The 13,635-nt window shown below is 40.0% G+C and overlaps 1 protein-coding gene across 1 annotated transcript in view; it reads left to right on the forward strand.

The window, feature by feature from the left end:
• The window catches only part of LOC119249608 (RNA-binding Raly-like protein), a 37,887-nt gene extending 28,341 nt beyond the window's left edge, over positions 1-9,546 (forward strand). Inside the window, exon 4 of the mRNA XM_037517036.1 lies at positions 9,450-9,546. Coding sequence (XP_037372933.1) covers positions 9,450-9,546 — 97 coding nt within the window. The remainder of the gene's footprint in view (positions 1-9,449) is intronic.
• The last annotated feature ends 4,089 nt before the right edge of the window (positions 9,547-13,635 follow it).

The following is a 13,635-nucleotide window of genomic DNA, read 5'->3' on the forward strand; positions in this document are numbered from 1 at the left end:
TTTTTTTTTTTTTTTTTTTTTAATTTAAATTTTATTTTTTATATTCCCCCATACAATTGCAAACGCCCCATTCTGACCCCAATCCTTCCCCTCCCGCCCCACCCCCCAAAAAGTGTCTCTGGTTCATAGTTTTTTGTTGATTTTGATTTTCACTTTCTTTATTCATTTCCTGGTCCCTTATTTAAGTTTTCTAGATTCCTGCTATGAGTGAGACCATCCGGTATTTTCTTTTTCTTTTTGGCTTATTTCGCTGAGCATGATCCCTTCCAGTGCCATCCATGTTGCTGCAAATTGCATGTGTTTATCTTGAATGCTGAGTAATATCCATGGTATATATGTACCACATCTTCTTGATCCAGTCATCTATTTTTGGGCATTGGGTTGTTTCCAAAGCTTAGCTATTGTAAACAGTTGCTATAAACATAGGAGTGCAGGTGCTCTTTGGAATTGATGTTTCTGTGTCCTTTTGGGTAAATACCTAGGAGTGGAATTGCTGGATCAATGGAAGCTATGTTTAGTAGGTCCAGAAATCTCCACACAGCTCTCCATAGTGGTTGGACCAGTTTGCACTCCCACCAACAGTGCAGAAGAGTTCCTTTTTCTCCACATCCTCGCCAACATGTTGTTGCTAGTTTTTAATATGTGCCATTCTCACTGGTGTGAGATGGTATCTCATGGTAGTTTGATTTGCATTTCCCTGATTACAAGTGATGTTGAACATTTTTTCATATGTCTGTTGGCCATTTGCATTTCCTCTTCAGAGAAGTTTTTTTTAGCTCTTCTGCCCATTTTTTGACTGGATTATTTTCTTTGTTGTTGCTGAGTCTCATCAGCTCTTTGCAGATTTTTGTGATCAGCCTTTATCATTAGTGTTGGGTGCAAAAATGTTCTCCCAGTTGGTGGGGTTTCTCTTTGTTTTTGTTATTGTCTCTTTTGCTGTGCAGAAGCTCTTTAATTTGATGTAGTCCCAGCTGTTTATCTTCTTCACTATCACTGCTTTGGGTGATGTGTCTGTAAAGATGTCTTTGATGTGCAAATCCCGTAGTGTTTCGCCTATATTTCCTTCTATGTATTTTATGGTTTCAGGTCTTATGTCTAGTTCTTTAATCCATTTTGAGTTGATTTTTGTGTATGGTGTGAGGTAGTGGTCAAGCTTCATCTTTTGCATGTAGCGACCAGTTTTCCCAGCACCATTTATTGAACAAACTTTCTTTGCTCCAATGCATAGTCTTTGCTCCTTTGTCAAAGATTAGTTGACCAAAATCTGTGGGTTTATTTCTGGATTTTCTATTCGATTCCATTGGTCTGTATGTCTGTTCTTGTTCCAATACCATGCAGTTTTGATGATTATGGCTTTGTAGTATAGTTTGAAGTCTGGGAGTGTGATGCCTCCATTTCCTTCTTTTTTTTTCAGTAGAGCTTTGGCTATTCGGGGTTTTTGTGATTCCATATGAATTTCATCAATAATTGTTCTATTTCTTTGAAGAATGCATTGAGATTTTGATTGGAAATAGCATTGAATCTGTATATTGCTTTTGGTAGGATGGCCATTTAATAATGTTTATTCTTCCAATCCATGAGCAGGGGATGTCTTTCCATTTCTTTGTGTCTTCTTCTATTTCTTTTAACAGTGTTTTATATTTTCTTTGTATAGGTCCTTTACCTCTTTTGTTAGATTTATTCCCAAATATTTGATTTTTTTTTTGTTTCGATATAAAGGGGTGGTTTTTTTTTGATTTCTTCTTCTTCAGATTTATTGTTTGTGTATAGGAAGGCTACTGACTTTTGCGTGTTGATTTTGTATCCTGCCACTTTACTGAATTGATTGATGAGTTGAATTAGTTTTTCTGTGGAGATTTGGGGTTCTCTATGTATATTATCATATCATCTGCAAATAGTGATAGTTTGACTTCTTCTTTTCCTATTTGGATTCCTTGGATTCTTTCTCTTGTCTTATTGCTCTGGCTAGGACTTCCAGTATTATATTGAAAAGCAGTGGTGAGAGTGGACATCCTTGTCTTGTTCCAGATCTTAATGGAATTGCTTTCAGCTTTTCACCATTGAGAATGATACTGGCTGTTGGCTTGTCATAGATGGCCTTTATGATGTTGAGTATGTTCCTTGTATCCCAAGAATTTCAAGGGCTTTTATCATGAATGGGTGTTGCACTTTGTCGAAAGCTTTCTCAGCATCTATTGATATTATCATATGGTTTTTATATTTCTTTTTTTGATGTGTTGGATAACGTTGATTGATTTTCGGATGTTAAACCATCCTGTGCCCCTGGAATGAATCCAACTTGGTCGTGGTGAATTATCTTATGGATACATTGTTGGATTCTGATAGCTAAAATTTTATTGAGGATTTTTGCATCAGTGTTCATTAGGGAGATTGGCCTATAGTTTTCCTTTTTTGTGTTGTCCTTATTCGGTTTTGGTATTAGTGTAATATTGGCTTCATAGAACGTGTTTGGTATTGTCCCTTCCTTCTCAATTTTTTGAAGAGTTTGTGAAGGATAGGCACTAATTCGTCTCTGAATGTTTGGTAGAATTCATTTGTAATCCATCAGGTCCTGGGCTTGTTTTTGGGGAGGTTTTTGATTACCATTTCAATTTCGCTGCTTGTAATTGGTCTGTTTAGGTGTTCTATTCTTTCTTTATCTAGCTTGGTGATTTAGAGTTGTAGGAATTGTCCATCTCCTCTAGATTGTTGAACTTGTTTCCATATAACTGTTCATAGTAGTTACTGATTATTCTTTTGATTTTCTGCTGTGTCCGTGTGATTTCTCCTCTTTCATTTATGATCCTGTGTATTTGTGCTTTCTCCCTTTTTTCCTTTGTGAGCCTGGCTAGGGGTTTGTCTATTTTTATTTATTTTTTCAAAGAACCAGCTCTTGGTTTCATTGATCTTTTGGATTGTTTTTTTTAGTTTCAATTTCATTTATTTCTGCTTTGGTTTTTATTATTTCTTTTCTTCTACTGGTTGGGGTTTTTTTTTGTTGTTCTTTTCTAGATCTTTGAGCTTCGATTAGGTTGTTTCTTTGAGTTCTTTCTTGTTTTTTGATGTGAGCTTCTATTGCTATATATTTTCCTCTTATTACTGCTTTTGCTGCATCCCATACATTTAGGATATTTGGTGTCCTCCTTGTCATTCAATTCAAAGAATTTTTAATTTCTTCTTTGATCTCCTCGTTAGTCCAGTGGTCTTCCAGTAGTGTGGCTTTAATCTCCATGAGGTAGGATAGTTCCTTGCCTCTTTTTATGATTTATTTCTAGTTTGATGCCTTCGTGGTCAGAAAAGATGGTTGGTATGATTTCAATCTTGGTGTATCTGTTGATTTTGTCTTGTGCCCCAGTATGTCGATCGATCCTGGAGAATGATCCGTGTGCGCTTGAGAAAAATGTGTACTCCGTTTTTTTTGGGTTTAGTGTTCTATAGATGTCTGTTAAGGCCCAAATGCTCTAGGTCCTTATTTAGAGCTTTAGTTTCTTTACTTATTTTTTGTCTTGTTGATCTATCCATTGTTGATAGTGGTGTGTTGAAGTCTCCACTACGTATGTGTTTTCTCTGATGTCTGTTTTCAGAGAGGACAACAGTTGTCTGATATATTTTGGTGCTCTTTCGTTTGGTGAGTATATGTTAATGAGTGTTATTTCTTCTTGAAGTATTGTCCCCTTAATCATAATGTAGTGACCATTGGGGTCTCTTTTTTATTTTTTGAGTTTGAAGTCTGTTTTATCTGATATAAGTATAGCTGTTCCTGCTTTCTTTTTGGCCCATTTGCTTGTAGGATTGTTTTCCATCCTTTGACTTTGAGCCTATTTTTATCTTTTGTAGCTAAATGTGTTTCCTGGAGACAGCAAAAGGTTGGGTTTTGTTTCTTAATCCAGGCTGCAACTCTGTGTCTTTTTATTGAAGAGTTTAGTCCATTTACATTTAGAGTTAATATTGATATGTTAGCATCTGTATTTGCCATTATGTTTGTCTTTCCTTTGATTTTATTTATCTTTTAATAACTTTTTTTTTTTTTTTTGGTCTCTTTCGTTGTTATTCGTCCCTCTGAGGTTCTGGCTTTAGGATTCCTTGTAGTATTTTTTTGGAGTGGGGGTTTATTCGTAATGAAATTCCGGAGTTTTTTTTGTCTGGGAAGGTCCATATTCTTTCTTCAAAGAGGAAGGAGAGCTTTGCGGGATAGAGTATTCTTGGTTGGCATCTGTTTTCTTGGAGTCTGTTGACTATGTCCCTCCACTCTCTCCTTGCCCGTAGTGTTTCTTCAGAGAAGTCTGATGTCAGCCTGATTGGTTTTCCTTTGAATGTTATCTGTTTCTTCCCTCTTGTCAGCTTCATTATTTTTCCTTGTCCTGGATTCTTGGGAGCTTTACTATTATGTGTCTTGCTGTGTTTTTCCTTTCGTCGTGGAAGTTTGGTGTTCTTCTTGCTTCTTGTATATCAATTTTCAGCTCCTTCTTCGCATTTGGGAAGTTCTCTTCAATTATCTCCTGGAATATTTTCTCTGTTCCTACATCTCTCTCCTCTCCTTCTGGAATTCCTATAACTCTTATATTTCCTTTCCTCATGGAGTCAGATAGTTCTCGAAGTCTTTCTTCATTCTTTTCCTTCGTACTTCTCTTTCCTTTTCTGTTTTGGTTCTTTTTATTTCTGTGTCTTTAAGAGACTTATTCGTTCTTCCATTTCATCTATTCTGCTTTCCTTGCTTTTCCCGAGTTCTTTAGTTCCTCCATTAATTCTTTGATCTCCTGCATTTCTTTTACTTCCCTCTTTAGGGACTCATTTCATTCTTCTGACCATTGTTTCCCTCTTTAGGGACTCAATTTCCTTCTTCTGATCTATCACTTTTTTAATCATGGCAATTTTAAATTCTCTTTCTGGAAGGCTCAGAAGTTCTTCCAAGTTGCTGTCGTTGCAATCTGGGGAGTGGTTTTCTTTTTGTGGTGTGCTTCTTTCCTGAGGAGTTGTTAGGTTGCGTGTGGTTCTTCTACTCCCTACTGTCTGTTTTCTAATTTGTCGTATGCGTTGGGACACTGTGATGCTCGGACTGACTGGCATCTTGGGTGAACTTCTCCGCTCCCCTCTGGCTCTTCCAGGAGCCATCTCTGCCTTCTGGGGGAGCTTTCTGCTGGTTTTAGGCAGTTTTTACTGAAGAAATGTCCCTGTTCTCAAATGGCGAAGCGGGATGCAGTCCCTGCGCCTCCGGTTTCAGGCACACTCTTCTGCTCCCCCGGTCTGCCCCGGACGTGGGTGCCTGCTCCCTCTGTGGGCTCAGACTGCTGGTCGGAAGGGGCCTGGCGTGGAATAACTTCCCGGCTGGCCACTGCAGAAGCCTTCTGCCCTTTTCAAGCAGTCTTAAGAAATCCTGTTCTATGGGTGTTAGTGACTTTTTTTTTTGGTCACTAGGTGGCGCCAGAGATCTCTCCTATTGTCCTTGGGGGGCTGTTTTTCGCCCCCCCCACCCCGTGGGACAGGGAACAGAGCGGGAATGGTAGGGTACACCTCAACAGCTTTGGGGTGCTGTGTCTGCCTTGTGCCCCACCGTCGTGGAGAACCCACGCCCCGAATTTTCGTGCCCCGGGTCTCAGTTCAAAGCCCTCAGTTCCAGGACGCGGGCTGTAGCCCAGTTCAGTGGCGCGGGAATGGCGCCTTTTGCACCGCTCCCGTGCCTGGGCGCCTGGTTCCTGCTCACTCAGGGAGGGACCTTCACCTCAGTGAGGACCTCCGCGCGTCTCCCCGCAAGCCTAGGTCGTCTCCCCGCAAGCCTAGGTCGCAGGCGCGGGGACCTGGGCAGCCGTGATCCCGGTCTGCACTTGCTTTTCAAGTTCCCGAGCGCGCCGCGTTTCCGCGCCAGCTTACCGGCAGCCCGGCTGTGTGCGCGTCTCCCGGGGTCTTTGTTCTTCTCTAATGGCGCCCGGAGCCGTTCGCTCGCCGCGGCGAATCCTGCAGGGTTCGCCTCAGCTCCCGTTCACGGGGTGTGGTGGCTGCAATAGTTCCTTTCCACTCCCAGTCCCGCTTGCTGCGTCGTTTGTTCTTGTTGGCCGTTTTGGTTTGTTGTTTCCTCCTCTCTGCCGGTCGGAGAGTGCCGCCTCTGTGGGCGGGGGAGGGGAGCAGGGTTCTGTGCTCCCTCCCTTCTGGTCCTCTTTTATGGCCACTTTTTCTTCGGGCAGTTTGCTGGAGTCACCCGTTTATCTTCCGTGTCCCAGTTCTCACTGGGACCTGCCGCTTTTCCTCCCTATTAACTTTTTTAATGGGAGATCTTACTCGCAGTGTCTCCTCGCCGCCATGTTGCTCCGCCCCCTCGGTTACCCTTTTTATTCTATTCGGGTCTTCAATTGATTGAATGTGGCCCACTACATTAAAGGGGGCAATCTGCTTTACTCAGTCTACTGAACTGAATGTTAATTTCATTCAAAAATGCCCTTACAGAAACACCCAAGATACTGTTTAACACAATTTCTGGGCATCCCGTGTTCCAGTCAAATTAACACATAAAATCACACTAAATTTTAAAATTTGGGGAATGGGTACTTTCAGGTAGCCTGTCTCTCATCTCTGCACTCTCTTCCTAAATACCTCGATCAATTTCTATGGATGTCTTCTACCTACCTTACACATTCACACTAGCACCATCCCAGAGAAACAGTGAGTCATGAATGTAAGCCATACATGTAGCTTTAAATTTTTAGGTAGTTACATTTTTTAAAGTAAAAATAGTGAACCTTGTTTTAATTGTACATTTTATTTTTTTAAAGATTTATTTATTTATGCATACAAGAGCTAGGGTACAAGCCAGAGATACAGGGGGTGAGAGGATTCACCAGAGACAGAATGGGGAACAGAACAGGCAGATACACTGAATGAAGTACACTGCTGAGAGAAGCAATGGGCGAGTCAGGAGAGGTCTGCCTTGCCATGTGGGCTGCTCCCTGGCTGACTGGGGATTCAACTCATGCTGCAGAGGCTGTGGATTGCTTCATAGTGTGGTGTTTAACCCCTTGCACCACCAGGGAGGCCCTAATTGTATGTTTTATCTAACCTGATATATCCAAGAATTGTTTCAAACTGAATCAATATAAAAATATTAATGAATGCACCAGTTATCAATTTATTATCTCTCAGCTCTAAACTTATCATGCATGACCTGCTTATGATAATGGAACTTTATGAATTTCTTCTTTGCAGCAAGCATGTTAACTTTTTTTCAATAGAGAGACATTGCAGGATGGGGGACTGGTTTTCTGGTTCTGCTGTAATGCATTTTTTGTTTTCTTCTTGGTATTATTAGCAGGAGTGTGTGGGTGGACATGCAAGGACACGCTGACCCCGCCTCACACCAAGAATGTGCAATGCCTCTGCAAGCTTACTGCCCCTGCCTCAGTTGAGTGACCATCTTGCTGCGCCTCCTGAAGGAGATACCACTCACCTCAATGTTCATGGCACCCTGCTGGTAAATGATGCCCTAAAACCATCTGTACATCTATCACCAACAGCTTCATGAAGCTTGCACCATGGATGGTGTTTCCCATGGCCCTCCTGACCAAAATGGGTCATGCATCACTGTCCTCCTGCCAGAGAATTGGTTCCCGATACTTTGAGTCGTCTGCACACCTACATGCCAGATTTAGTTCATCAGCACCCTGGAGGGATCTTTCCTGCTTGCCTGGCAACTGTGGGTCAGCGTCCTCCTGGGCTACCTAGTGAACTTTTCTGCCATTTAGTGGGGCTGTATCCACACCTCTGGTTATCAAATCCTAGCCTTAGAGTGGAGGCCAAGTTCAATGTTTGCCTTCCTTAGAAACTCCTTTAGCCTCAGGATAGTCTTTGAGTTCTCTTTTTATATCTTTATAGTTGCTCCCCATTGTTATTAATAATTCTTTTATAACGAATTTCCCTTTTCAAATTGGGTGAGCGCTGTCTCCTGGTTGGACCTTAACTAATGCAATCATTAACAAGCTTTTTTTTTTCTCACTAAGTCTTCTAAATGTGGGGCGTATTTTAGTATTTTACTCTTACATAATATCTCAATTCAGCCTACCCCTACCACAAGTGATTGACAGGCATATGTGTGTCTTGCAGCTACTATACTGGGCAGCACAGCTATCAATCCACTGCTTCAACTGAAGGTGACTGAAATGGAGTTATGTATTTCCTTCCCAATCCATCTTCCTCACTAAAATTTTCTCACATATCAATATCACAATAAATATCTCATTAAATGGCACCATCTTCCATCCTGCTACAAAACTTAAAATCATGCTGATTCTAGCTTCTTCCCTCATCTGTAAATTTTGTCTATTTTGACTAGAGAAAGTCAGTATCACAAAAAAGAAAACTAATGAAAAATAAAACAAAATTCAAAAGATGTATTATTTTTCTAAGGTCTTTAGGTTGTTTCTTCCTGATCAAAATTTCCGGTTCTGATAAAGTAGCAACACTATATACTAATTACGAGTGGTGAAGCAGACATGCTCATACACCATTTGCCTAACATATGAACTTTCTGGAAACAATTTTGTAATTTAAATCAGTATTTTAAGTGTTCACAATCTTAGATCTTATGCCTAGGATGTTCCCTAAGAATTATTGGGAGATTTTCTCAAAGATTTACTACAAAAATGTTCATAAGAGTCTATAACAAAAAAATCTAGAAACATGTTAATGATAAGACGAGCGCTATAGTAACTTGCATATCGAGAGGATGCAATTTTAGAAAGACATTAAATGTCATATAATAAAATTGATAACAATTACATATATTTAGAGTATAAATTACAGCAATGTATCTAGAGAGAAATTTCAATTTCTAATAAACAATATAATGCATATGCTTAGGGAAAAGGTTTCATTTTCTTCTTTCTTTTTTTTAAAGATTTATTTATTTATGCATACAAGAGCTGGGGTATAGGCCAGAGGTGTGAGGGGTGAGAGGACTCACCAGACAGAGTGGGGAACAGAACAGGCAGATTAACCGAAGTACACTGCTGAGGGGAGCAGCGGGCGAGACAGAAGAGGTCTGCCACGCCATGTGGGTTGCTCCCTGGTTGGCCGGGAATCAAACTCATACTGCAGTGGCTGTGGATTGCTTCATAGGTTGCATGTCAACCCCTGCGCCACCAGGGAGGCCCCAGGAAAAAGGGCTTCAAATAAATGTACTTATAAAAAGCTGATTGGAAGATTTTATTCATTTGTTCAAAAAATATTTTTGTGTCAGAGAGTGTTTATGCACAGGGGATATAGCACCTGCACTAGCCAACTTCCAAGGTAGTTTTCAAAGTTCTTTACCTCCTGATATTCAACTCCATGTGTACTTACCTTCCTTACCGAATGGGATTGGCATGTGTGATTAACAAAGTACAGTGGAAGCATTGGTGTGTGATTTCTGAGTGCCGGTCATAAAGTACATTGCCGTTTCTCCCTTGCTCTCTTGGATCCCTCAGTCTTGGAGAAGCCACCTCGCACACCATGTGGAGAGATCCTCCTGGAGGGGACTTGGAGCATCCTGGCAATAGCCAGCACTGGTTTGCAGTTCCATGAGTGAGCTGCTTGCCGGCAGATTCCCCAGCCCCAGTCAAACGTTCAAATGACTGCTGTCCTGGCCAACATCTAACCGAAACCTCCTGAAAGGCCCCCAGCCAGCAATCATGCCAGGCCCCTTATAATTCCACACCCCTGAAATTATCATGAGATAATAAATGATGGCTGTTGTTTTGAGCCACTAAATGATAATGTCTTCACACAGCATTAAAAAACTAACATAGCAGCAAACAAGATCATATTTTTAAAAAAGCTCTGCTTTTATGAAGCTTATGTCCTAGCAGGAAGGGACAGTTATTAGACAAAATAAACTATGTGATGTGCGATATGGTGATCAGAGAAGGTGGGTAAGGATATAGGAGGACTGACAATTAAACAAAGGCCTCATTGAAAAGATGTCATTGTAGAGAAAACCTGAAAAGATGTGAGGGCTACTTAGGGGGAGAATGCTCCAGCCAGCAGGATGGAGAAGCAGGAGCACAACTGGCCTGACAAAAACACAGAAAGAAAACAGCAGAGGGCTAAGGGGAGGGGTCACATAGGGCTTTGCAGGCCTTTGTAAGTTACTTTGGCTTTCATTTTGAGTGATGTGGGGGCACTGGAGAGTTCTGAGTTTAAAAGTGGCATGATCTGATCAACATTTTAGCTATATCCTTGTGGCTGCTGGTTTGGATGGAGATTGAAGTCAGGGAACCACTTAGGAAGCTATTACAATAATTCAATGAGAGAAAGAATGGTGAGTTAGAGCTAATAATTGTTGGTTGTATGTTTTCTTCTTTATACCTTGGCTAATTTTCCAAATTTCTACAATGACTCTTTATGAATTTTCTAATCCAAAAAGAAACAAAAAGTTTAAAAGGAGTCAGATGTTTCTCATTTTCAGTATTTTATTGTATTTATCATGATATAGATGCCCATGATATTCTTAGCAGGATTTCAGCACAACAGAGTTGCTATAAAACAATACAAAGAGAACAGAATCAAAAACTGTCTACTTTACTTAAGTCTGTGTAAACTAAACATAACAATTTCAACTGACAAGCTAAATCATTATTGAGATTTCACAGCTTGAGTGTTTACATTATCAACTAAACTTGATAATTACAAAGTAAGCATCCTTCCATTTTTTTTTTTGCATTAAGCACTACAAAATTTGCAGTGTCAAATTGAAATTTAATAGCACTTTTCTGCCTTTGCCAATTTTCTGTTTTAAACATGCACCTGCTAAATATTTCATGGTTTTCATTTTTAAACATTGTTTGCATTGTAACTAAACATCATTTAAAAAATGTGAAAGAACTTCAAATACCCTTTGAATGTTTTTATTGTCTCATGATATGTATTTGACCATTGTTAACTTTCAAATATTTCATACTGCAAAACCTCCTTTGTGACTATAATTAGTTCAGGTTCAGGAATTCTGGGCATTTGGCCAGGAGATTACTCTGGATAAGATCTGTTTAATTAAATTAAAAATATTTTTGTTGAATGTCTATCATTTCCAAGGAACAGTGCTATAAGAAGATAGCAAAAAGTGTTCTAGGTATTTTTAAGTCATGCTAAAGACAAAGTAGCTTTATAATAATTTTCAGAGTACTGGTTCCAATCCCTTGCCTATTTTCAAAACTTCAGGGAATTTTATTTCATTTAGCACACATGTATGCCATTAACTTCCATGCACTGGAAATATAGAATCTTAGATGAGGACACAAAGGTGATTGAGAAACAGGCCTGACCCCTGAAGAATGTATGGATTGACTGAGAAGCAAACATGCACACAAGTAATATGGTATTTGTACGACAGAAAATACAGAGTGAAAAGCCAAAGCCTATAACCCACCTCCTATGGAAGTGAGTCATAGTCCTTCATTACAAAGGGTTAATCATCTCTTCTTATACACTGGTTTTTACCCTCCAGGTATTTCCAAGAATTTGACCTAGATGGAAAGGTGGAAGATCCTGTCTGTTTTGTTCTACTTTAGTACTTAGAATATGTTACAGGTGTTTATTCTGAGTCTAAAAAATAAATGCTATGCCACTGATAGTTTAATGAAAAGGAAAGACACCCATTTCCATAATTAATTATGAAAATTTTTATGATCCAATTTGGCTCTAATTTGTCTGGTGTTGGGGTGAGGGAATTGTTTGCTGCCCTGGAGAATAAATTTCCAAAGTCTACTATCTGCTTGTTTCCCTGCCACCTTTCCCTCCCATTCCATCTTTCCTCAGTGCCCTTCCTTCCTACTGCTCTTCCCTCCTTCCTTCCCTCCCTTCCTTCTAAGTGAGACGTTAGATCTTAATAGGGGGGAGAGAAGTGACAACAACCTAAGGAAGGTCAGAGCCTGAAAGATATAAGGAAAACATCTGCACAGGTGCCTGTAGCCTGAGTGGATGATGTGCACCCAATGGTGGTGAGGGGGGCAACTGCATGAGGTAGGGTTAGGGAGGTGGAAACAGTGAAGGTAGGTTGGTTATAAACAGGAAGGTAAATCAAATGAATATATATATATATATATATATATTTAAAACAATGGGAAACAGCTTTCTCACTGATGGAGAAGCAAATTATAAATCAGGAAAGACAAAATGAAAATAAATCCTATGGTACTTAGTTGGGGTGGAGATATTGACATGGACTCACCGTTTGTATTTATAGGAATAAATTCAATTGGTCAGATGTATGAATCGATACTGATAGGTAGATATTGTATACATACATGTACAGACATGTATTTCTTGCCTAGTTCTGCCCACTTTAGAAGGCCTATGAACATCAGTATCCTATATCTTGGTTTCTAAATTCATTCTCTATTAAAAAGAACCAAGGTTCCATGGAGAAATGACTGATTCTAGGACCAAGGAAGCATAGAAATCTTGAGAAGTGGTTGGATAGAAAGGAGTAGTGTTAAGATATATTCAGGTACAAGTGATTTAAACAACAAACAAATAAAAAACCAAGACAGAGTAAGCCAAAAAAAAAAAAAAAAAAAAGCAACATTTTAGTGCAGGTAACAAGAAGTTCAAGAATGGATCTTTCTTCCATCTATGGCTAAATCCAAGGACTCAAATGATATCATCAGGGTCTTGTGTTCCATTATTCAGTGTTCTCTCTCTCTCTCTCTCTCTCTCTCTCTCTCTCTCTCTCTGTGTGTGTGTGTGTGTGTGACTCTCACAGTAGTCAGGGTTCTTGCAATTTCCTGGAGGAGATGGCTACTAGTAGCATCAATTTCATATCCCAGTACAAATGCAAGAGACAGCATTCTCTAATTTGAAAATCTTTATAGGAAAACTATTATCAGCTGTTATCAGCTCAACTAGGACTACGCAATAAGCTCCCCACAAAGAGGGTTCCCCATAATAGGATGCTGAGCCCATAATGAAGAAGGTCTATATTCTCTGAATGAGAAAAGGATTAAAGAAATGAACTTTTCCATGGTCACATTTTTTGTTGGTGGCAAAGGTAAAATAGAAATCCATTCCTCCTTTCTCATACCTCATTTAATGAACAGCGGCTCCTCATGCCTTTATAATCACGCTATTTCCTCGGTGTATGTTTACCATTTCAAAAAAAACAAAACAAAACACTAGGCCCAGAACTTGGGCCTCCCCAGTGGTGCAGGGGGTTGAACGCAGCACTGTGAAACTGTCCACAGCCTCTGCAGCGTGGGTTCGTTCAATCCCCCGCCAGCCAGGGAGAAACCCACAGGACGCAGCAGACCTCTCCTGTCCTCCCGCTGCTCCACTCAGTATTTTCGGTCCATCTGCCTGTTCTGCTGCCGGCTCTGTTTCTGGGGAATCCTCTCACCTTCCCACACCTCTGCCCTGTACCCCAGTTCTTGTGTACATAAATAAATAAATCTTTTAAAGAAAAAAAACTAGACCCAGGAACTTTTTCATAAGTACTCTGATATCATTCCATCAATTTCTTTGTCATTGACATATACATCAATAGTTTCAATTCTAGGAACCATAATTACACTTACCTGATTTGCTTCAGTATTCAGGGATAATTCTGACAAAAGAACGTAATGATTTTCTGATTTTCTGTAACTTTGGTTTGGTTTTGGTTTTCCCCTCACAACATTATGT

Source organism: Talpa occidentalis, unplaced genomic scaffold (assembly GCF_014898055.3).
Source record: "Talpa occidentalis isolate TD23 unplaced genomic scaffold, MPIMG_talOcc4v2.1, whole genome shotgun sequence".
NCBI lineage: Eukaryota > Metazoa > Chordata > Mammalia > Eulipotyphla > Talpidae > Talpa > Talpa occidentalis.